A 25,532-nucleotide genomic window follows, 5' to 3' on the forward strand; every position below is an offset into this window, starting at 1 on the left:
ACCTCCATGGCGTGCAGCGTGCGCTTAATAATCTCCCTAGAAGGTCTCTGGGTGGGCGGACCCCATACGAAATGCTCTTTGGTATCAAGATGTACGTCCCTGACCTCAATGGTGCAGACTGCCAGGCCCAGGCCGCGGCCTTTGACGTAGATGAACATTGCAATGTTTTACAGAATCTACAAAAGACCAGAGACAGTCTTGCTAAGGAACACTTGCCCTACACGTCGGATGATGAATTGCAGATCCCGGTAGTTGGCTGGCTGCCCCAAGTTGGAGAACTGGTTCGAGAGAAGATCGATAACAAGAAAGAGTTTGGTCCCTCGTATCGTGCACCGGTTCGAGTACTTGGAGTGAAGGGCACAAGAACAGTCATTTTACCACCACTTCCAGGTCGTAAAGAAAACAGATTTATTTCTATTGACAATGTCAAGACACACAGGGTGGCCGATTCTTCATAGCATGACACCGGCTGTATCCTGTCCTTCCATGGTGAGGCACTCTGTGCTGGCTATTACATCTGGCGCAGAACAGGAGGTGTCCCTCGAGATGCCTGCCATATCCAGTCCTTTATTAAATACTATTCCTGTTACTAACATTGATGAATTGACCTATGCAGATCCTGCTGATTTATCTATGTCCGATTTACAAGCTCGTTTGGCTAACCAGTCCAGATTCTCTTTTGACTCTGATTCGGAACTTTCAAAGAAACCATCGACTATTGCAAAATATGCCACGTTGTTTAAAAAACATTTTCTAATTCCACCTTGGACATACGTTTGGCTGATACTATTTTCATTTTATCTTTTTATGTCAATTGGTTTTGTGTTTTATTTTTTCCGCCTGATCGATGGCCATTATGTGAAAGAAAGAACAGGAATTCGGTACCTTAATGGAACATTGGCCCCTCTTTCCTCCTCACATTCAGCACACAGACTAAAAAGAGACTTGAATACAGTAGAGATTACTGCTTGGCCTGTCCTTGATGGGATTGTGTGGGATGCGGTTAGGTTTCAGATACATGGCCCCACAGAAGTTATTAATGTTCCTAATGTGCTTAGAGTAAACATGGGAGATGTGATTAAGCAAGATATTCGTTCTGATGATTGGGATCTACAGGCCGTAGAAGCATTGTTCTCTGATTTGAAATATTATGCGGCCTTTGATGCTGAGGATTTGTACTTAGATTCTGTCAATTATGGTGATTTGTTTTGTTATCAACATTATGGAAATCATTTCTTACACAAAACAAGTTCCAGGAGGGTTCCTGTGAATTACACACAGTGGGAACATTGTCCTGCTCCTTTACAGGGGAGCTCAAGTACATTTCTGGGAAAATACTCTTATTTTACAGATTTTAATCAGTCAAATCCTGAGTCGTTTTATTTTAAAGTGAAACAGAAATTCATGTCCAAAGTTAGACTTACCGATACAAAATTGCTGTATTCGAAGTCCTTTCTAGACAAATTAGCTATGGATGGTTATGAGTTATGGAAGGAGGCTATTGACCTTAAATCGGTTTGGGGTACCAAAGATTGGCAGGTACAAGGCACTGAGGCTTTGCATCGTGCAGGTCTCATCCCGAATCACATGTTGTTTTTAAATTCTACTATTTCCCAAACAACATGCTTTGGATTGGCTACATCTAAAAAATTAAATACACCTACCATCCCTGATTTGGAAGAATACTCAGGTTGGAGTAATTTCACTACATTGTCCATCAGTGGGATACAAGCACTTTTGCACAATTCCTCCTTTAATATTTCCAGTTTTGATCCAGAGGGGTGGCTTTTGTGGCAAAGGAGCTCTGATTCTTGCCAACGTCGTTTTTTGGGTTTGTCTGAAGGTTTTACACACATCAGGCCAGATCCCAGGTTTGAAACAGATCACACTGTTACTACTTATTCAGTAGGCAAATTGTGTCAGAACTGGTTACAACATTCCACCTTGGCTGCAGTTAAACTGCATCTGTCCCAGTTGAATGAGAATATAGAGCTAAATGATTTTATAAAAGGCCCGGCTAGGGGTAGATCTAAACGCTGGCTTTATGCTGTGTACAATGAGATTTGGAAATTTTCACAGATTGAGGCTGCTAAACGCCTGAGAGCTATTGATCAAGCAAATTTGGAAAAAGTGCTTGCAGTGGTCGATAACAGTATTAACATGCTTTCTTCCAGGATTTACACGTTGGATAATATTGTTTCTTCTGTTGTTGATATTGTACATGATGAAGTGTCCACGTTATACCATGGTCAAAATCAGTTGCGTTCTGTAATGCAGTTTGCATGGACCCTACAGACACTTAAGGCTGGTCGAGTTCCCTGGAACTCGTTGAACGTTTCGTCCCTTTTCGCCCCTTTTAATCTGACTGAAAAGCAACGCATGCTTTCTATGCGTGATGCGTCATTTTCTATGTTACATATTGAAAAGCTAGAATCCTTGCCTTTCTCTGTTGCTGAAACCACTACTGCCACGTGGCTAATTCATGGATTAATTACATTACCATTTCCCTTATACAAATTTACTAATTGTATGCGGTATATTGCTATAGGACGATATGAACCACTGGGCAATGCATTCCTACATGAGGCATGGTCATTACCATACACATACAGATGTCTGAAGGATGGAAAAGAAGTGAATCTTAATGGTGAGGAATGCACACAGTCACCTGACCATTCATTAATATGCAGACACATTCAGTTACACGGTTCTTGTAATCAAGACCGGCCAAATTTAGCATGTGTTTTAAAAGGCACGCCAGTTCCAGCAGTAGTTCCTACATTTACATTATTGACTAATGGTAGTTATTTGCTTTTAAACAACGAGTTATGTTGTGGGTTATTAATTGGTGTGGCTTATGTGGTAACTGTATCAGAGCGTGTGGTGTGTTGCAAGAATGTTCTATACCCACCCACGCATGGATCTTCAGATGTCTCCATCTGGCCACGGATTCCAACCTTGGAAGCGAAGTTCAATGGTTTAAGCAGAATAAGGGCCCTTTTGTCTCAAAAACAAGTGACCCTGAGTTCGGCCCGGGAAAATTATGTCCTTCACATAGCTAACACACGCACAGAGGTGCAGGCGCTTTTAAATACTGATTTGCCGTTTCATTTCTGTGAGCTGGTGCACCAGATTTTTAATGCATCTTCCACGACTGGGCTTGCACATTTTTTTAAATTGGTTAGCAGTGGCCTCGTGACTACATTTGAAAAAGTTTTTGGTATCATTCCCACGTTTTTCCACTCTATTTTTTCGAGTCTGTTTGGTGGACTACCTGTTTTACTGGCTGTAGCCGCTGGCATTTTGTTGGTGTTTTTCTTCATAAAACATGGATGCCCATCCTGCGCAAGAAGCCGTTCAACGCCTCCTGACACTGTGCCGTAATCGGATGCTCAATTACTATGGAACATTGCCGCTTGCAGCATTAAGCACGGCTTATAGATTGTCATTTCGGTTCACCGACTTCACGTGTGTCCAACCTGTGTTTCACTGCCTGAGCTGCGAGTTCGATTGGGCCATTGATTTGTGCCTATGCTTGAGGACTGCTCCTGACGTCGATTTTGAACAGCTAATGCGTCCCGTGGTGGCTCACGAGCTGATTTGTTCTGGCGAAAGAGTTATGGCTTTGGCAGCAATAAATGGAATACTGGGCCAATGGGAGATCTCTGCAGCGGCGGATGCCTTTCTGACACACAGCGATCTGGTGAACCCACCGAGTTGTCCTCTGACATTACAGGAGGATCCGATGCTGGAGGAGCACGTATGTTCTTTCCCATTGCTGAATTGGATTGCTGAACTATTTTCGGATGATGGCAGCGATTTCATACTGGAGGCTGTTGCAACTTTCTTTGCATATACTGTCCAATCATGAGATGCCTGGGAGGATTGCTATGAAATATGACTTTCCCCTTGCTGGATTGGAGGGATGGACTGTGTTCGGATGATGGAGAGTTCAATCATGTGATGTCGCTGAGAATAACGTCAATGTGGCACATGACTTTGGATATCGGATAAGTGCCTTGTTTTTTCTCTTACAGACATTAGAATTAATGCGACCTGGTCCTACATTGCATATTTTTGAGACCTGGCGGATAACTTTTGGTTCGAAAGTTGTTTTTATTTTTAGATTTGAGGCCACTGTAGGCATTCATACATGTTCATTCCAGGGCTCGACAAATCTGAAAAATTGTACTAGTCCTGCAGGTCTAGTAACTTGGAAAATCCCCTCGACCCAACTGCAACCTACTTGACCTCTGTCTTTGAAAATAGAGCAAAAGTGACAAGTTAACAAGATTTAAAGGCATCTTTATTGCTTAGTTCCTTTGTGAGCAATAAAAATGCCTTTAAATCTTGTTATCTTGTCACTTTTGCTCCGTTTTCAAAGGCAGAGGAAAAAAGTTAGTTTGTTTCCTACTCGCCAGAAAGGGCGAGTAGGAGCTAAAAATAGCTCGTCCTCATCCATTCTCCCTCGCAAATGCGAGCGGGCGAGTGGATTTGTCGAGCCCTGCATTCATACATATTTTTTTTTAGCTTATTTTAGCTCAAGATTATTGAACTTTGCTTTCATTTTATGTATCTGATTTAGTATTGCCTTTTCCCTTATGATTGACGGTGCTCGGATCAATGGGGGGGTGTCATATGGATACTTCTTTACATATATTGCGTTAAGTTAGCATGAGTGTATTACATGTTTAAACAGCCGTTTTTCCTTCGGCTTCAGTTTTGCACACGACACCTACTTGTTGTTGTCGCTTTCACCCTAGAAGCGGTGAGGTGATTTATTTGAGAATAATATGTTATTTCTATGCTATCAGCTTTGCCTGGTACACTTGGTACAACTGTCTGCACACTGAGAGCTGCACACTCTGATATTAACCTAACACAAGGTTGCTGGGAGGCCTGATCCTCGCACCACATTAGACATAACACAAATAATGTTGATGCCAACATTTTGGGCTCTACGCGGGTTTAAGATAGAGTTACACGGAATGAACGCAGACACTTGGTGCTGCGCATGAAGAGAGCTGGTAGCTGTTGATGTGATCTACTCCTACTGACATTTAGGGGTATGGGTCCGCCCTGCTAAAGCCCGAATGAGACCTTCTTAGATATAAAATAATATACTAAATAGGGTGCGCGAAATATAGGTGATATAGATTTCTATAGATTTTGCATTGTAACATGCTATCACCTTTTGCTTACTATGGATTAGTGATTATGCTGCTAACGCTGATTTTCATAATCTGCATTTTAGTATTATACAAGATACTGCGTTTGAGAACTTTGCATTGAATAATAAATATTTCAAACTTGCACTTGTGTTCTTTGACTCTCAGTTTTGGTTTGAAATGATTATATAACGAAAGAGTGTTCATGTGTTCCACGATTCCTGAGGTATTCTAAAGTTCATGTTCTGGTTTGTCTAAGACATGGATCATTCCATAATGACCCATGAGACACTGTAGCTAGTTAGGTAAGGGGATGTCTGACACTGAGATGAGTTTTGGATCATCCTAACTCACTGAGGTTCTAGATCTCTATGCACAGTTCTGTGGGAGAACGGAAACCCTGCTACAGGGTCAGTGACTCTGGCCCCTGAAGGGAACAATCTCAGGGCACTCCCATAATATATGGTAGAAGGTGCCCTCCCTTTGACAGCCCCTAATGCAGAGGGCCGACTGACTCCTGCCCCAAGCATATAGGTGTGTGCGAGGATCGTATATGCGATGGAGTATCTTTAACTGCACCAACCTAAACCTTGAGCGGGTTGCTATTTCACTCGGACACTGCATGGCATCCTGCCAGTCGTCGTCATCCAGGCTACTAATATCCCGGGCCCATGCTGCCCTAAGAGACGTCAAAGGGTCCGGCATATTGTTTGTTTATGAGCTTGCAGTAGATGTGGGCTTTTCTAGTATGAGGTCTAGGAGCAGTCTATCCTCCATGGGGGAGTATTCCGGGATTGATGTGCCACTGCATATGTATGAGCGTATGGCGTGTATGAGACGTATGTAGAAGTAGCTTTTCGGGTTATGGAGGTCATATTCCTTCTGAAGATAAGCAAAGGATCGGGGGCAGTCCCTTTCCAAACGTCTCCCAAATATTCAATACCAATTAACTTCCACCCCTTGAAACTGGTCAACTTTGTCACCTCTCTCAACTGGTCTCCGAGCCAAAGAGGGGTTCTACCAGTCAGTGTGTCCGTCCACCCCAGGAACTTATTTGCCTCTCTCCAGCACTGAACTACTACCCTTGTGTGCAGGCCACTCTATCCGCGGTCTACGGGCATAGAGAAGGGGCTCGCAGTCTACCCCCCACCCCTCCCCACGCAAGACCATCCTATCCACTCTGAGAGAGGCAGTGATCGCCAGTGACAAACATCAGCCCCAAGGCGAGCCAGTTGGGGCTCGAGGTTTCTAGCAAAGAATTCCTCCTTGTCTCTCGTGACTTATATCCCCAGGTAATTGAACCCGCCAGCCGCCACGGCAACGGGACACCTAGTAGGGATCCGAGGGGGAGGGCCCGACAAGGGGAAGCTCACCAACTTCGCCCAATTAATTGTGTAGCCAGAATATCTGCCGAATAACTCAAAGAGGTGTAACACCTGCGCTAACAAGTGGTACAGTCGTGCCATATATAGCACAATATCATCCACGTATAAGGAAATACACTTTTCCCACTCGTCGGTCAGGGCAAAACCCCAGATTGACCTGTCCCTCCTAATCCAATGAGCCAGGGCAAAGAGGAGGGGGGACAGGGGGCAGCCCTGCCTGGTGCCCCTTCGAAGGGAAAAAGGCCCTGGATACAGCGCCATTGACCCTCACTCGAGCCGTAGGGTGCTCATACAGAATGTAAATGTAGTTGTACTTGCAAAGCGCACGGCTGCCTCAGCAACGGGGCAACCCGGCGCTGCACTCATACCACTGTGGAACCCTTCCTGGCTTTCCTGTGAGATGTCCACTCCTGGGCACCCCCAAGGTGAAGCCAGGCATCCAAACGCTGCTGGGGCCGTTGTGGAGATTAAGCAAACTATTGCCCAGAGTCACAGAGTGGGACCCATGATTAGACAAGGCACCGAGGCGAGAATTATCAGGTCCTGGGAAATTGTGACCAAGAGCCGCTGAGGCGGGAATTGAACCCTGGTGCCGGGCCAGACCTCTGCATCAGGGTCTGCCGTTCTAACCATTGAGCCACACTTCTTCACAAGGAGGCAGAAGGCACACCCAACTACAGAAGATCGGGCCAAAGCCTAATTTCGGGAGCACGAATAACAGGTAGGGCCATACAATGCTGTTGAACGCCATTGAGGCATCTAACGCCACCAATGCCGTCTGGGTGTTCCCAACATTCTCGGTCAGGTAAAGTACCCCATACAGACGCCGCAGGTTGTGGCGGGTGCTCCTACAGTGCATAAACCCGGATTGGTCAACGTGTACCAAATCAGAAATAACAGACACCAATCTGTCTCCTGTAGCCTTGGCCAGGACCTTGGCCTCCAGGTTGATGAGTGAAATGGGTCGGTATGAGGAACAGTGCAACCTGGTAATTTATGGTGTGTCAGGACCTGACTTGCACTATCTCTTGAGTTAGACAGTGGCGAGAGGGGCCCTTTCCTGCTCGATTTCATGTGCTTTTCTTCAACTTACATTAAGATTTTGACCGCACAACGATATACAGCTGGAACACCTTCAGCAGTGGGAACAGAACCTTCCGTTTTGAATTTGCCCTGTTGGGGTGTGGTGTTTACCTGTTTTTTACGTAAAATTTGGCTTCATGGTCCCGTATAACCTTCAGGTTCATGTACGCGCAGTTGCTATAGGCCTGGGAGTCGTGGTCTGACTCCAGGCACCACAAACAGACTTTGTGAGAGTCTGTGACAGCCAACTGTTTGTGACAATCCCTGCATGGTTTAAACCCTGTGGTTTTGGAGGGTGGCATTTTGCTTACATTTCCCTTGCACACTGGAGAAATGTTGTTGAAAAATTCTTGTTGAAGGACAGAGAGAAGCTCTGGATCTATGTCTGGAGGTGCAGAAAGAAATGAACTAAAGTCAGTGTGCATGGTCGATTCTTATATACAGCTCTGCTTGTCACCTTCGGAGCAAATAAACATTGGCACCAAGCAGCACACCACTCCCTAGTGGCGCGCAGGAGAACTGCTCTAAATGTTTACGGATCCAGTCTGACCCCTGGTGATTACACACTAGGAGAGGAAATCTGTGGTTAGACGCATCCATCAAAAAGTGGGAACCTTTAAAAGAAAGATTGAAGAGCAGTCTAAGGAGAACAGTAGAAATGTCGAACCTGAGCAGTGGATAATTTGGTGGCAGATGAAAAGATATTCAAACAAATGTTGTGACCTATAGGTAGCTACAGCAAATCTGCAAAATGTGACCTCTGGGTGGGTGTCCCATAATAAGTATGATAGCTAAATACGGTATATCTTTCATGAATAAAAAATAACCAAGATATAAGGAATTACAATAGCCCAGATGGGAAGTTATCACTTCCAAGTCTACAGTTTATTGACATTAGGTAGGAGGGAGGGGGAATTCGTTTGGATGGGGTGAATCTTACACAGGATCTTCAGGCATAGGAAGCATGCAAGTACGGAGGGAAAACTAACAATTGCTGTTTTCCAGAAAAACTAGTTGATTTGTTTGTGAATACAAAAAAGTTCAGAACTGTGCTCCAAATGGTGAAGTTAATCCTATGAGTGCCCATTTCTCAATTTCGTAATAAATTGGTCCCCTGTTCTCCTGGGCTAATCACAGTCTCCCTGAACCACATGTGCCTCCTCTTCCAAGGGTTACGCACTTCCAAATGCTATATTATACAAAAATAAATAGACTGTGCATCTTACACAGCAGTGCGACTAGGTTCTCTATTCAATACACCATAGCACTGTGGCCCAGGAGGAAAGAATGTAGGGAGACATTTTGTTTCTGGTTTCATAAGATAACATACAATGCAGCAGGTAATATTAACATCAAGTACTGATTCATTCATTCACGTAGAAGAACTCAATTAGACATAAGCTGTACTAAAACACATTCTTACCATCCTTCATGAAGCAAAAATATACATTAATATCTCAGGCTATGACTCAGAAGAATGTAGTCACATGCTTTACAGTTTACAACCATGAACAAAAACTTACAGGGGCAGGCTTTCTTTCCCCATGGTTGGATTCATAATGTAGTCCTTGGTGATTGGTTTTACCCACAGAAGAACCATAAGTAAAGGTGCTAAAAAATTTAAGTGAAGAAGTATCCTGAAAGTAAGAAGAAAAAAAATATGTAAAGAAACTTGTGAGATCGTGAAATGTGTTCAATTCGTGAATTTTAGCTAGAATTTCAATAAGCAAGATATCTGGGAAAAGACTGTAAAATCTAAACCTATGGATTCAAGATAACTAGTAATCATCAGCAAATAATCCATTTTAGAAAAGGACTTCACCGTTGGCCTTTCTTGGAGCAATCAAATAAGAGATGCATGTCAATTTAAATAGCTGCTACAAATTTAACAACTTTCCTAGATCACCTTTGTGCAGCCCAATATAGCTTAATCTTTCATAGCTTTCTGGAGTATTAGTAGGCTTTCCTGTTTTCAGGTTCTATTTTTGGTAAAGTCTGGTGTGTTTTTTTCAGTTTTTTCAAGTGATTTCAATACCTTAAAAAACAGTGGTTACACATGTTCACGCCATTAAAAACAGAAACAGTGTTTGAACTGTATTTATGGAACATTTTTCTTTTATGATTGTTGCTTTCTGCACTGATAGTGCATGGTATATAGGCAGTGTACGTGTAAATGAGGTCCAAATACATTTTTACAAATCAAACTTTTTGTACTACACCATACATTACTTCTTCAGTGAGTCTTTGGTCATGCATGCTCGCTCTTTCCTTGTAAACATTAATGTGTGAAAAGGCCCTCTCAATATTGGCACTTGAAACAGGCAAACGCCAAAATAGCCAGTATACAATTTGCTAACTCTGGCCACTGACATAGCTTTCCATGCCAATACTAGTGCACATGTAATTCTCTGCGACAGGTTCAACATATGCGTTGAACAGGGTGCATATGCTATCAATTGTTCTTTTTGCACTCAGTTATTGACGCAGTCAAAAGTGAGGTAGCACTTTTGAAACTCCGGAGAAAATTTCCCTTTACGGAAGGAATCTATAACTTATGCAGAGTACCACAGTGAGGCTCCATCGACTTCAAATGCCATGGTTGGTAAAGGGCTATTTCTCATACATTGTAAAATAAAAGTTCCTTGATTGCTCCTCAACATTGCGTTGCTTACACTGTGGCAAGCACTCTAACATGGAATATGTAAAAGTGCAAAAGTCACTAAAAGTGTACCCAAGCCTACTCTCAAGGAGATATTTCACATCTACACCAATTATGCTGAACACTTAGTAGACAAGGGAGTTTTCAAACTATTTTTTTTATTCTGCCCACTACAGCAGTCATGCTTTTCTGGAACAATCTAAGCATGCAGTAGAGTGTACTTTTTTTCAAATCACTATCAATATGTGACCAAAGATCCTCACATTTCTTGCCTTTGGCATCATCACTCAGCAAAAGTTCTGTAAACGGCTGCTACATGGATAATATAGCATTCATGGCCTCTGGGACTGAGAACCACCAGCTAAGTGACACAGTTGGGATGACTCTTGTTGATGTCACACAAAGTCAAAATGAGAAATATTTGTGTTTTAGTTTCCGTGCCTAACAAAACAGTGCACCAGAATGGACAAAAAAGTCAATAGCATTCTTCATTAACTGTGAAGATTGTAAAGATGCTTTCAGCATACCATCGAACAAGTGGCAAGGATCTCTTACAGGGAAGCACTTCAGCTCAGGTATCGATTTAGACAGGTCATCACACAACTTTCTCATATACATAGCTGAATCCCTGCAAATACAAACAAAATCACTCCATTCTTTGTTGAACTTTTGTAGGAAACTGGATATATATATATATATATATATATATATATATATATATATATATATATATATATATATATATATATATATATATATATATATATATATATTACCTACTGGCGGTAGCCAGTAGGTATATATAGTTAGGACCTAGTTTCCATAGGAAATCCCCAACATTCTATTGGGAATAACTTTGGCGCTGGTTGATGAATCTTCGCAAATTTCTCAAAGAAGATGGCTCGCTCCGCTCCTCTCCGTCCCTGAAAGTTTGGGGGGGATTCGTCAAGTGGGGGCTGAGAAAAAAGGGGGGTCCCAAAACGTGTTTTCCCCATGTTAATTTCCATAGGACCTTTAGACTCTGCTACAGCCCGAACGGCTGAACGGAATTATTTGAAATTTGGTAAAATGGAATTGACTGTTTCGCAGATTACGCTTTTCTATAAATGGTATAAATCCGTCCAGTATTTGCTGAGAAAATTGCATTTAAAATCAATTATATATCTATCGGCGCGCACGCGTGCGCGCACTCTCCCCGCCTGTCTGCCTGAAATCGGGCCGCCGCGCTGCCCGCGGCGACCCGGAAGTGCTGGGGCCGGCCGGCCAATCCCAGAGCGGCCGGCTGGAAATGCCCGCCCCCGCCGCGAGGGGGAAGAAGGACGATGGCGGCTGACTGTGCAGGGCTCCCGTGATGGGAGGGAGCCCTGCCACCTGTATGACAAGTGTCATTTGCACCTACGAGTGCCCACCTCGTTTTTGTCCCCGCCTGCCTGCCTGAAATCGGGCCGCCGCGCTGCCCGCGGCGACCCGGAAGTGCTGGGGCCGGCCGGCCAATCCCAGCGCGGCTGGCCGGGAATGCCAGCCCCCGCCGCGAGGGGGAAGAAGGAAGATGGCACCAGGACGAACGGACAGGTGCGGGGGCTCCCCTGTGCCGAGGGAGCCCCGGAGACCAAGAGGGAGGCTGGAGCAGTGGCGGAGGGGGCGCGGGGCACATTGTCGGTGCCCGCCCCCGCCGCAGTCCAGCCGCCGCCTAGGGGAAGCGAGGAGCCCCTGTAAGTGGTCCAGCATGTACGGGATCAACTGGCACAGAGCAGCCATTTCCTGCGACATCTATGAAAGTTCCAGGATGTCCCAGACCCCCCATGCCTGGGGAACTGCTGCAAAATGTCTCATGTGATTAGCTCATTCTCGCTTTTAAAGAGGTCTCTTTTTGTTCCGCAGTCTTTTCACATGACAGCCATCCGCTGACTGCATGTATTGACCCGGGCAGATGGCCATTGCTGTAATGTAAGCAGACACAATTAAGTCCCGGGACCCCTGCGGTGTCAAATGTTGCAGATGGATTATTAAGAAAAACTTGCGGTGAAGTATTCGGTTGTTCCCCGATACCAGTGCAAGCCAGGCCCCTCTTCAAGAGGCGCTGTCCGCATAGCTGCCAAATGAGTGCATCTGTGCGCTATTTCCATTTCAAAAGCTATTATATCTTTCTTTTCAAGCTTACCCACAAAAAAGTGTGGTGTCTGGAGAACCTCGAAAAAATGTCATCCATCCAGTGCGGCTCAGCGAATAATCTCACAGGCATATAATATTCAGCAAGCTGACCATATCTGTAGAATTATTTTTCTTTTCCGCACGCAGAAATGTAAATAGTTCCCGGTAGCCATGGGTTTGAGTCAAAGTACACACACAGAAATCTGTGCTTACATTTATATGGCGATATGATCTAATTTCGGAAACAGCGGGAGCTATCAAGCGGGGACGAGCATATTTATTATTTATTTATTTATTATTTATTTATTTATTAGAAAGTTTTGTATAGCGCGAACAAGACCCGTGGGTATCAGAGCGCTTAACATATAGGCGTATGCGACAGACAGTATATATCACTCAGTTATAAAGGCATCGGAACGAATTACATATGAGGCGTGGACAAAGACATATATATCAAACAGTACTATTGACAACACGTATGAGGTAGAAGATAGGAGGTATGTAATAAATATAGACAGTGTTGGATATACTTCAAACACGAGAAGATGTGTAAGCAACTATGAGGTAGATGATAGGAGGTAGATGATAAATAAGGTCGTAGGTGGGTATATATCTATCTTAAGTAGAGTGTGTAAACAGGTATGATATTTAGTTCATTGTCATTTCGCGACTGATCAGATCTAGGTAGTGTATTTTTTCATCAGATAGCTCTTTAACTCTCGCTTGAATGCTTCTACATTTTGGATCTTCCTGATGATAGGAGGAATTGAGTTCCATATTCTGGGGGCAGCTCCTGAGAACGCTCTGTCATAGGTTTTTTTCTTGTAGAAAAAGGCTGGTCGTAGTAAAAATTCTTCAGTACTCCTCGCTGGGCGATTCCCTCCCGAAAGCTGGAGTTTCTTCGCTAGGTATCCAGGGGTGTTGTGGTGTAGCGCTTTATGAGTGATACAAGCTATCTTCATTTGGATTCTGGCTTCATAGGGTAGCCAGCTTAATGCTTTCAGGTGTGGCGATATGTGGTCATATTTCCTGGATCCGGTGATAATTCTTGCTGCAGCGTTTAGGCATGCTTTCAGTGGTGCTGTGGACATTTTTGGTAAGCCCGCTAAGGTGGAGCAGCCATATTCAATCCTAGAGATAACTAAGGATTGGATAGCCAATTTGAGATCCGCCTCTGAGATGAAAGGTTTCAGTTTTTTTAAGTAGTTCAGGTGGAATCGAGCATTCTTGGCCATTGCGTTGATATGGGCTTTCATGTCTAAATTCTCATCCAGAGTGATTCCTAGAGATTTCGCTGACTTGATTAGTGTTGGGGTGCAGTTTAGCGCAGTCATCACTTTCGTCCATTCCTTTATTTCCGTACGGCTCCTTGCTGGTGAGATTAGTAGGAACTCCGTTTTGTTGGTGTTAAGCTTCAGTTGGTTGGTAGTTAACCATTGCATAGCCATTTTTAAAGCCTTGTTTCCTCGTTCCAAGTCTTGTATGGACGAGATCTTTAGGTATATTTGCGTGTCATCTGCATACATGTGATATGATATCCCTGCTTTTTGGAAGATTTCTGTAAGCGGCTCAACATAAAGGTTGAACAGATCTGGGGATAACGTAGACCCTTGAGGGACTCCGATTGAAATAGGACAGGGAGGTGATATTGACTGGTTGACCAGGAATCGTTGTGATCTGTTCTGTAGAAAAGAGATGAACCACTTCAGCACCGTTCCTGATAGACCCATCCTATCCCGTAGCCTGGACAGTAATGCTTCGTGATTTACGGTGTCGAAGGCCGACGACAGATCGAGGAGAATCAGTAGGCACGCTTTGTTTTGGTCGAGTGCCTGTAGCGCATCGTCAACAATATGGAGGATCGCAGTTTCAGTACTGTGACCTGTTCTGAATCCTGATTGGCATTTATCCAGCAGTGAGAACTTGTTGATGTGTCGGCTTAGTTGGTTCTGTACGCATTTTTCAATTAGTTTGGCCAATAGTGGGATGTTGGTCACTGGTCGATAGTTGTTTGGGTCTGATCTGTCTGCCGTAGGTTTTTTGATTAAGGGGGCAACTTGACCTGTTTTTAGGCAGTCCGGGAGGATCCCTTGTGAAAGTGAGGCATTTATAATTTCGGTCCATATCGGAATTAGAACGTGATTGATTTCTTTTACACATTTTGCGGGGAGGGGATCTTGATAGTGATTGTTTGGTTTAATTTTGGACAGCGTTTTGGCGATACTGTGCTGGTCATACAATTCGAACGTGTCCCAACTTGCCTCATTTTTTGATATGGTGCTCTCCGTTGTCGCGGCGATATCCATCGTAGGCATTAGTTCAGTGGGATTGTTTGTCACAGCGTCTTTGAGCTCAACTTCAAGAGATTTCGCCTTCTCTGTGAAAAATGTAGCAAATTCTCCACAATTTAGGGGTGTTTTTGAGTTCTCATGGGCAGATTTGGCTAATTTGTTTGATTGTTGCTTTAGGATTTCAAAGAGTTTTCGTGGTCTGTTTTTAGCATTTTCCAGTTCTGACCGTATGAATTCCTGTTTTGATTTGATGATCATTTTATTATAATGACCTCTGATTTCTCTGAGTGCTTTCAGCTCTGGGGATGAAGGGTGTTGTCTCCATTTTCTTTCGGCCATTCTCAATTTACGCCTTTCTTCATTTAGTGATTCATTAAACCAAGGATTTTTAGTCTTCTCCGAGATGTTTTTCAGTTTTAATGGCATGGTGTTGTTTACAATAGTTTCGACCGTTGTTAAATAGTGATCGGTCAATTCGTTTACGTTCTGTAGGTTATTATGACTTTTTAGGTCTCTTTCACAGCTTTCCACTAAAAGCTCTACGTTTGCATCTCTTGTGTCTCTTGCCCATTTTTTGGTCCTGAGGGGTTGTCTAGTTGTGCCTTTTACCATTATAGGTAACGTGAATATAATGGCATGATGATCCGACCAGTCACATGGTGTTATAGATAGGATTGCTGCATCGTTGTTTCTCGCAATAATCCAGTCTAGTGTCGCTCCTTTCGAGTGTGTGGGTTGTGTGCATAGTTGAGTAAGGTTCAGTTCGGTGAGGAAATCTTTCAGCGATTTGACCAGTTTGTCATTGTGGTCCTCCCAATGTAGGTTGAAGTCGCCAAGAAATATATTCTTTGCGCCGTCCTTAGAGTTAGTCGTTATGATCTCCATTAGCTCCTCTGTAAACTTTTCGCTGTCTCCTGGTGGATGGTAGAATGAGTGGAGGTTGAAACTTTGTTTGGTAGCTGTTCTGAAGTTAAGACCTAGGTATTCACTTGATTCTAGGGGTTCGGCTTGGGTTTGTTTGACCTCGATCTCGGATCTGTGAATGCAGGCTATGCCTCCTCCTAACTTTATAGGTCTATCGAGTCTCAAAATGTTGTACTGGGGAGGTACTAGGAGATCCATGATAGGTGATGAGGATTCCGTCAGCCAAGTTTCAGTAAGAACTGCTACATCAATGTCCTTGTTGATGATGAGGTCGGCTATATCCGATGCATGTTTCGATGCCGACCGACAGTTGAGCAGTAAACATGTCAACGGTTTTTCTTTGTTGCTGAGGTTTACATTCATGTTCTCTGTGGCTGTTAGCTGTACATGTTGTAGATTGTGTGGATTAGCTGTTCTATCATTCTTTCTCGATGTTCTGTTTGAGTCGAGTGGTACTGTTTCGATTCTTTCCTCTCTCTCGTGTTCCGGTGTTTCATACGATCGGGTCAAGGCCAGAGTTTCATCCTTTGATAAAGGTTTTGCCCTATTCGGTCTGTTGTCATTAAGATTCGGTTGCCAGATTGTTTCGTTACTCTTTCTTTGTGAACGGTGTATCACGTTTTGTATGTGCGTGACCTTGGAGTGAATGCTCGTCATCATCTCCTCGATTTTATCAATTGCTTGTGAGGTATTTAATGTGATTTGTGCCATCTTGTTTACAAATTTCTGGAGCATTTTATAATCTTTCCTGTTCTGATGTGACTTCTTAGGGTGGGCAGATCTATTGTTCCGGGGTTTGTACTTTGGTCTTCTCTTTATTGGCTCGGTTCTTAGTTCTGTATCTCTTTCATTTGCAGCCCATGTTTGATTGTTCCTTCCGATACTGCTGGGAGTGTCATCCTTGCTCGCTCCATTAAGTGTAGTCATGGGTGCATTTGTGGGAGAATGTCTGCATGGTGTTGGTGTTATACTCAAGGGAGGTGTGGGGGGGCTGATATCTTCCACATCGTCCATTTCTTGGTTGTCATGGGGTATTATTCTCGCGGTCGATGAATGCTCTACCAGGGAGGCTTCTTGGATCCCAAGCGAGGACGACTCTTCTCTTTGGAGCATATGTCTAGTATAAGCTGGGCAGGGCAGCCCCGAACTAGCTGGGCAAGCGCGCCCATGCTCTCCAAAGAGCCCTTGTGAAGGCTGCCACCTGCCCAAGAGCACAGGTCGCATCCGCTCGCCACGTGGCCCCATCTGGTTCATAAATGGATTGTGTGGTTTGGGAAGCGCAGAATGATAACGCCGCTTCCATTTTTTAATTAGAGTTTTTCCAGGCTGTCTATTGGCCAAACCCATAGACAACAATAAAACAAGAGGGCAACAATACCAAGGTCAAAGTTCATTAACAGCTCTCTGCCAGATTTCAGGGGGGCTAGGGAGGGAAGACAAAGCAAGTGCCCGGGGCAGGCATTCAGGAAGAAAAATCCCCCTGTTGTAGTTTTTAATTGGGGGCTTGAGGAAGCAGCCCACCATATACAGCGTGTGAAAGTCGGCTATGAACAGCCTACCCCCCTTATGCTATGCTACAACTGGTTTGTGGAGCAGCGCCACGTGCTGCCTTTTGATGTACTCTGGGGCTATTGTTTGTGAACACTGAACTCAGGGGATCAACTTGAAAACTCAGGCCTTTATTGAAGCTGGTTGAGCTTGCTGTTCTGATCTTTTATGTTTTGTTGTTATGATGTTTTGTGCTGGCTTATGTTGTGTCTCGTGCTATTTTGATTTTGTAGTGTGTGGATCCTATCATTGTGTGTTGTTGGGACTGTATTAATAATGCTTTTATTAGTGTTCTGGTGTTCTATCAATTTGCAGTTTTGCTGTATTCTGCTCAGTTCCACATTGTTTATTAGTATTTTTTTCTGTGTTGTATTTTTGTGTATTTTTGTGTTGTGTTTTATTGTTGCTTTGCTGTTATGGTGTACTATTTTGTTTGGTTTTTAAATTTTGTTTCATTGTGTTGTGTTTCGGTGTTGTTCAGTGGTGTTGTGTGTTTGGAATGGTCTGTTATTGTTTTGTTTTGGTGTTATATTGTGTTATTCTGTGTTGTGTTGTTATGAAGTTACTGTGCTATGGTGTTGTATTTTTGTGCTGTTGTAGTGGTGGTCTCTGCAAGTGTTTGATGTCATTACTCCCATATTCCCATAAAGCTGTCTATGTGCTTGGGATTCTAGTGAACAACTATTGACTGACATAAGACCATAAACGTACCAATCAGTAACCAGGCAACTTAATAATATATATATATATATATATATATATTTTTTTTTTTCACTGAAAAAAAATGTCACTTACAGACATCTATTCGCATGATCGTCTCGCTAGACATTTTTAAACTGCCTTCAATTTAGAGTGTTACTCCCATTGAAACTTTCAGATGGATAGCGGCAGGTACGACATGGAAGGAAGGCTTGGATGTTAGAGAGATTTGAGGTAGTGATTGGTTTTCATGCGCCGTACCTCTCTGGACTAGAGTACCTCCACTGTACCATTGGTTGGATCTACAAGTGAGACTGGGACGAGTATCTTTCGGAGAAAGGGGATTGTGACGTTGGCTTGTATTGTCACAAGTTGCACCGCATATCATTGACAAACTGGGAGAGTGTAAACTGCATCGTTGTATTGGGGGGGCCAATGTGGGCATGGGCTGTAACAGTGCCTTGTGTCATCAGTTGTGAGGAAATGTTACAGTTTTCATATATTTTATAGTATGTGCATATATATAACAATAAGGAGAAGTCTGCATTAGTGTTTTATGACGTACCTCCAAAAGGATAGCTCAGTTGGGTCAAAATAATGTCTCTTTGGGCAATTCTACCACGTATTGCATTAGCCAGCAGCTATGAACTGTATCCCTTCTTTCTTACCTAATTTTGTCTTGTAGTGTTGATAGTTTGGAGCTGAGCGTAAGGTGGTGTAGAAAAGTGGGACACTAAACGTATGTAAAAACAAGCAGGTGCTTTATATATATATATATATATATATATATATATATATATATATATATATATATATATATATATTAGCTTTTAAAAAACCAATGAAATTCACTGAAAAAACCATAGGTTATAGACTATATATAGTTAGGAATTAGCCTTTAAAAAACCTTGGAAATTCACTTTAAAAACCATAGGTTTTAGGCCTTATATAGTTAGGAATTAATATATAAAAAACCATTGAAATTCCTCCTATATAGTTAGCTGGACATTTTATTGATATAAAACCAATGAAATTCCACATATAGTTAGTTGCACTAACTATATATTTCGCGCATCCGCAATCCAATTCTGATGATGTCACATATTACATCATTCATGACATGGTCAGTGACATCACTGATGACATCACTGATGACAGCTCATTTAACATCAATGATCACACCACTGATGATATACTTCATGTGATAATACAATGCACCTCCTTACACTCTAATATAACCTCTGTTACACCTAGTGTAAAATACAGAGTATCATTTTTGAAACTATTGACACACCAATACCATTTACTACATACGCACTCACTGCTTCCTACGTCTGCACACACATTCATTCATTCACCCATAAGGTCACTCGTACATACAGTCACTCATCATTACAATAGTATCATATGCACTCATACACCTATGCAGACACTCACACTGCCACTCATCCATGGAGTTACTCACACACCTAGTCAGTCCGGTAAAGAATCAATCACACTTTGATTTCTTAATCTATACAGTTAAACACAGAACAGCTTACATTTTCACAGATATACTAACACATACTTACTCACTTATACAATCAAATCCTTCATCCATACTCTTATACATCCACTCATTCTTTAATATGCAAAACATATTTAAACTTTACAAAAACACACAGACACTGGATGATGTCATCAGTGATGTCACTGACCATGTCATGAATGATGTAATATGTGACATCATCAGCATTGGATTGCGGATGCGCGAAATATATAGTTAGTGCAACTAACTATATGTGGAATTTCATTGGTTTTATATCAATAAAATGTCCAGCTAACTATATAGGAGGAATTTCAATGGTTTTTTATATGTTAATTCCTAACTATATAAGGCCTAAAACCTATGGGTTTTAAAGTGAATATATATATATATATATATATATATATATGTACACTACATTAAAATTAGGTATGGTGTTATAGAGTCCAGGTGACGTCAGAGGTAGGCAGAGGTTAAAGTTAGATAAAACCTTACTCTCTATTTGTGGTAGAGGGGTCGAGCAGCAAGGCAGTATCAGAGGACAGTGTTAAGCATTTGATGTACACACTCAGTCAGCAAATGAATTCACACACTCAAGGACTGAACTCTGGACCAATTGTTGTTGTATAAAAAATATACTGTTTTATTTTTAGAACCAAGCAAGTCTGGCCCAGGTAAGCATTAAATACTTTACAGTAATACGTTGCTGAACGAAGAACAGTTTGAAAATGCAATAGAACTTGTACATTTTGGTTGATTTACAGGGAACGTAGTAGGTTGTAGTGTGTAGGAAATGCAGAACAATAAAATGAAAAGGCTTTTTCAGTAAATTACAGGTAAGTTACTTTTCACGTTACTTTTCTAACTCAGTGCTGGATACCTAGATTCAGCACTGGGACATTTCCTGTAAACAGGTAAGTAAATACGTTTTGGTTATTCATGCGATTTTTAAAGAATATTTTTAGATTTCAAAACTCCACACTTAGAAACTTTTTGGAAGAAAACTGTCAATGTTATCCTATGGAGGAAAAACAGGTTATCGGTTCACAGGTAAGTTATCGACAATGGGAGTTAAGGTTCTTGGGTTAGACTCAGGGGTCCCCCAAGGTCAGTAATGCACTCGTTACACCCTCAGCAGCACTAGGGCAGCCAGGTGCAGAGTGTTGAGGCCCAATGTTATCCAATGGGGGATAGGAGGTCTCTGGTTGGTGATTGCTGGCAAGCAGGCCGCTGGGTCGTGGGAGCAAAGCTCCTAGGGCTTAGGTCAGGGCAAATGGCGAAACAAAATAGCACAAAAGGTGCACCCTCAGCAGCACTGAGGCGGCCGGATGCAATGGAGAACCTCCGGTTTGCAAAAGCACTGCATGGAGGGAGACGAAGGACTTCTGGGTGCGACCACTACTTCGAGAGGTAAGTTGGGAAGTTAAGGGATGGTTAGGCACAGTTTGTTTGGGCACACATGGCCGTGGGGCTTTGGGTGCAGGGGTGCCTTTTGGGGTTGGATCTTCTTACCAGCTCCTGGTAGCGGTTAGGGGGGCCTTCTGGATTTAGACTGCAGTCATCGGCTGGAGGCTTGTGTCAGGTCAGGAGTTGTCGCATCTCAGGTCGAGATCGTTGGGTTGACGTCCTCGTGGTGTTTTCCCACTCGAGCTAGGGCCGGGGTCGGCGGGTGCAGAGTGGGCTGGATTTGCGGTTTCTGGCTGCTGCCAGAGGTTGCAGTTGAACAAATCCGGTGTTCACGGGAGAAGCAGTCATTGGAAGTGAAGGCAGGCAGGTCCTCCGGGGTTTTCGAGGTTGCTGGCTGCAGGACACACCGGGATTTTGCAGGAGCAGGCTCAAGGGGAGACAGGTCTGTAGGGCTGGGGCCAAGTCAGTGGGTGTCTTCCTCTTGTTAGCTGGCTGCACAGCTGTTCAGTCCTTCATTTCTTCTGGTCGTTTCAGAATCTGAGGCTACAAGGTTCAGGGTGCCCCCTAAATACTAGATTTAGGGGCGTTAAAGATAGGTAACGGGCATGGACCAATGGGTCCCTTCCCTGGGGTGGGTACACACCCTATCGGGACAACCTCCAGTGGGGAGGGGGGGGGGGGCAAGAGCCGGTCATTGGTTGGTTGGGTCCCCTATCCTCAAGAAGGCGGGGACTCCGGGTTGTGCTTCACCCGCATCCCCCACCTGAGGGGTGGAGTTGGCAGAGGTGGGCACACCTCTTTCACTCACTTGTTTTTCCTGCCATCTCTCCCACCCAAAGTGGGAGGTAGAACCAGTGGGGACCAGTTGCTGAAAGCAGCAAATTGTCTGGGGAGGCTCACAAAGGCGGCATGCCTTGGAAGCTTCCCCTTTGTGAACCCTGCCCATCCTGGGGGAGGAGATTTGGCACCTCGTCCTAGGATGTGCTTTGTTTCTGGCCCCAGAGAGCAGCAGGCTCTAGACCCAGGGGTCCAGAAACATGTCTGGTGGTGGCAGCCGCAGCAGCCACTCAGTCAGGACACTAGTGATGGGTTAGTTTTCAGGGGGCATCTCGGAGATGCCCTCTGTGTGCATTTTGCATGAAATCCCACACTGGCATCAGTGTGGGTTTAATGTGCTGAGAAGTTTGATATCAAACTTCTCTGTTTTCAGTGTAGCCATTATCGTGCTGTGGAGCTCGCAGCACCATATACTCTTAATGGCAGTACTGCACTTACAACGTCTAAGACTGGATTTAGACACTGTAGGAGTACAGGGCTCATGCACCTGTACCCTCACCACAGGCATAGGGCACCCAGCTAGAGGGGTGGCTGATCGATGCCAAGGCAGTGTGTTGTAGGTATGGCACACAGGAGTGCCACGTCGACTCTTTACTTTGTTCTGCACCAAAACATGCAGTCTGCAGAGGCAGTGTTTGTGTGTAAAGGTACAGGGCCTCTAAGTGTGGCACAATAAGTGCTGCAGCCCTTCCCTGGTCAGTGCCCTGGGTCCCTGTGGTACCATTTTCCAGGGGCGGACCTGTGGCCAGAGATGCCAATTGTGTTAGTTTTGGGGAAAGAACACAGGCCCTGGGAACCTGATTGGCAGGGACCCAGGGCCCACCAAGAAAAAGCGCATCAGTTGTCTGGTAAAAAGTGTGGGGGGAGGGGGGGGGCGGGTTACCACAACAGAAATTCCCTTTCCTTCAAATTTGTGAGAACGTTTTGCAGCATCATTCCAAGTGAAACTGTGTTCAATGTTTTCCAAAATTCTGGTGTCATGTTTTTACCAGTATCCCAGATGCTTTGTGACTGCATTCTTTTCACATACACCTGTCACCGTACCTTGCATTGAATGTTTAAAGCCTGGGGTGTTTGGCAATTCACCTACAATCAATACTGACTCATTAGAAAAGGGGGGAGATGTATCAATGGTTTTTACCCTGTATCTTTAGACCAAAGACCACAAAACTGAAAAAAGGAAGAACAAACAATATTTTAGTGACATCTCTAAACAACAAAACTCGAGCAGAATAATGTTAGCCCAGTCTTTCTTACTGCTACCTTATGTAACAAAGTTACATTGTATTGGCCCCATCAGGAAGTAATAAAAATTACTTTCACTTTCCTTTTGTTTTTTTTCAGTGTTTATAGGTTTACACTGGTGTATACCATCTTGGTGGAAGGACGCGGAGCAGCCAAGATAAAATTACAGACTTCGAGCGGAAGGTCAAAAGCTGTCAACTTTTGCTGCTCAATCACCACGCATAAAGGTGGAGGGTTGACAGGTTCGGGTGGAGAACCCTCCCCTGCTACTGAGACAGGAGAGCCTCCTGAATGAGCAGCTTTATCGGAGGAACGATGGACATGCTTAACAGCTCGGGATACCAGACTCTCCAAGCCCAGTTCGGAGCCACTAGGAGGCATTGGGCCTGTTTTATCCTGATCACTCTGGGCAGGAGTGGTACTGGCGTACAGGAGGCCAGAGCTCGACTGGGGATGAAAAGCATCTCCAAGCAAGAGCCACCCTGGAAACTCCAGGGTGCAGAACTAATGTCATTACGCATTCTCAACGTGGTAAACAGATTTAAACAAGGCTCTCCCCACTGCTGAAAGAAACTTTTGCCCCAACTCTGGTTGGAGACACCACTCGTGATCTGCTAGACATCTATAGCAGAGTTTGTCCGCTCTATCGTTCAGAGAGCCTCTCAGGTGTGGAAACACCAGAGAAATGCCCTGACCTTCCAGCCATTTCCAGAGAACTAGGGCCTCTTCGCTGATGGTCCATGACCACACCTCGCCTTGTTTGTTGCAGTACCACATGGTGATGGTGTTGTCCGTGAACACCTGTACAAGCCTTCCCTTGATGGAGGACAGAAAGGCTTTCAATGAAAAATGGATCACTTAGAGCTCCAAAGGGTTGTTGTGAAGTCTGAATTCCTCCGGAGACCAGAATCCTCAAATCTCCGCCTCTCCCAGAGGGCTGCCCCAGCCCAGGAGTGAGGTGTATGTCACCACAGTCAGATCTGTATAGGGAATGGAGAGGGGTCTGCTGCTGACCCAATCATGGCTCGTCAGCCACCACTGCAGATCTTTTTAGCGCCCTCAGAGATCTGGACCATGTCCGAGAGATTCCCCGGATGATGCACCCACTGGAACTTCAGGTCCCACTGCAGAGCATGCATATGCCAGCGGGCATGTGTTCGAAGCAGGATCCAGTAAGCAATGAGGCCCAGTAGCCTCAAAGTCAGTCTCACCGAAATAGAGAACAGAGGCTGAAACATCGGTATCAGATCCAGAATATTCTGGACTCGCCAATCGAGAGCAAGAGCTTGAAACTGCAAAGTGTCTAGAACAGCCCCGATGAAAGGATGTGTCCGAGAAGGGATCAGATGTGACTTCGGCACGTTGCTAGTGAACCTCAGGGAGTGTAGGAGATCTGCAATAGTCAGGAGGTGGGAGACAACCACCTTGTGTGAACCCACATTCAACAGCCAGTCGTCGAGATAGGGGAAGACTGGCTCCACCGATTTCCACAGATGAGTTGCAATCATTGCCATCACCTTGTTAAATGCCCGAGAAGCACTGGTAAGTCCAACGGGGAGCACAGTAAACTGATAATGCATTTCTGGCCTACTGTGAACATTTCCACACGGAAGCACACAGTCTGGAATTGCTGAGATAGTTTGTTCTAGAGAAAATAACATTAGGGCCTAGAGGAGGTGACCTTCGTCCCATCATGAACATAAGGGAATGCAAATGGATGCACCAATTGGACACAGTTGAGAATGGCCTCAATGAACTGGATGCCACCTACGCCTAAATGGCTGGCCTAGAACCTGAATAACACAGCACAGAGCGTCTTGTAGATGCCCACCTATTCATTTACCCCCCCATTGCTAGGGTAATATACTAGTTGCACACAAGAATTACACCTGCACTGACCTTATACCTACGACAAGGGCAGACACTATACACTGATACGTGCGACACTAGGAGTATGTAGAGTGCTAGACATCACTGATCAGGGAGATCGTGCATGCAGTACTGGGTACCACCATCAAGTGTTTCTATGATTGTGTCTTCTATTTTGACATATACTTGCATTGATTGTTCCATTATTTGGTTCTTTTCATCTAGTCAACTTTGGTCAATACCAGATTTATAATAATAATGGTTTATGGTATATACAGATGTGTCATCATAAGTCAACCACAAGATTCAGTAAGAATATAGACCCAACACCAAATAACTTTATGGATGTTCTTTGAAGTATTCAATGTGCCAAACATCGATATCCCAGGGATATTACACATGTAATGCCAAGTTTCCACTTATGAGTGGGTTATAATTGCTTTCCATCCTGACATAAATGTGTTTGATTGTTCCAGGAACGCAGTTTACTATTGAGTCACGCATGTTATTACCAGATACTCAACATGTAAGGTGCCTTGAATGTAATAATGTGCCATTGTGTTTTACTACCAGTACTGTGTAAATCTATGGGTAATATTGGGAGGACACAAGGTGGTCTACGGTTTAAGTATCATTAGATCTTACATGCACTGTTGTGTACCACTATAATGTATCTTATTCAATGTGCATTCTACCATGCCAAGCACTTGCATTGTTTCAATTATTTATTGTTTTCACATA

At 43.9% G+C, this 25,532-nt stretch overlaps 1 protein-coding gene across 1 annotated transcript in view; it reads right to left on the reverse strand.

Annotated features, from left to right (window-relative positions):
- Positions 1-25,532, reverse strand: part of TMEM161B (transmembrane protein 161B) — a 341,202-nt gene that overhangs the window by 143,450 nt on the left and 172,220 nt on the right. The window contains exon 9 of the mRNA XM_086960872.1: positions 9,160-9,273. Within this exon, the coding sequence (XP_086816998.1) occupies positions 9,160-9,273 (114 nt within the window). The remainder of the gene's footprint in view (positions 1-9,159; positions 9,274-25,532) is intronic.

Source organism: Lissotriton vulgaris, chromosome 3_1 (genome assembly GCF_964263255.1).
Source record: "Lissotriton vulgaris chromosome 3_1, aLisVul1.2, whole genome shotgun sequence".
Lineage (NCBI taxonomy): Eukaryota > Metazoa > Chordata > Amphibia > Caudata > Salamandridae > Lissotriton > Lissotriton vulgaris.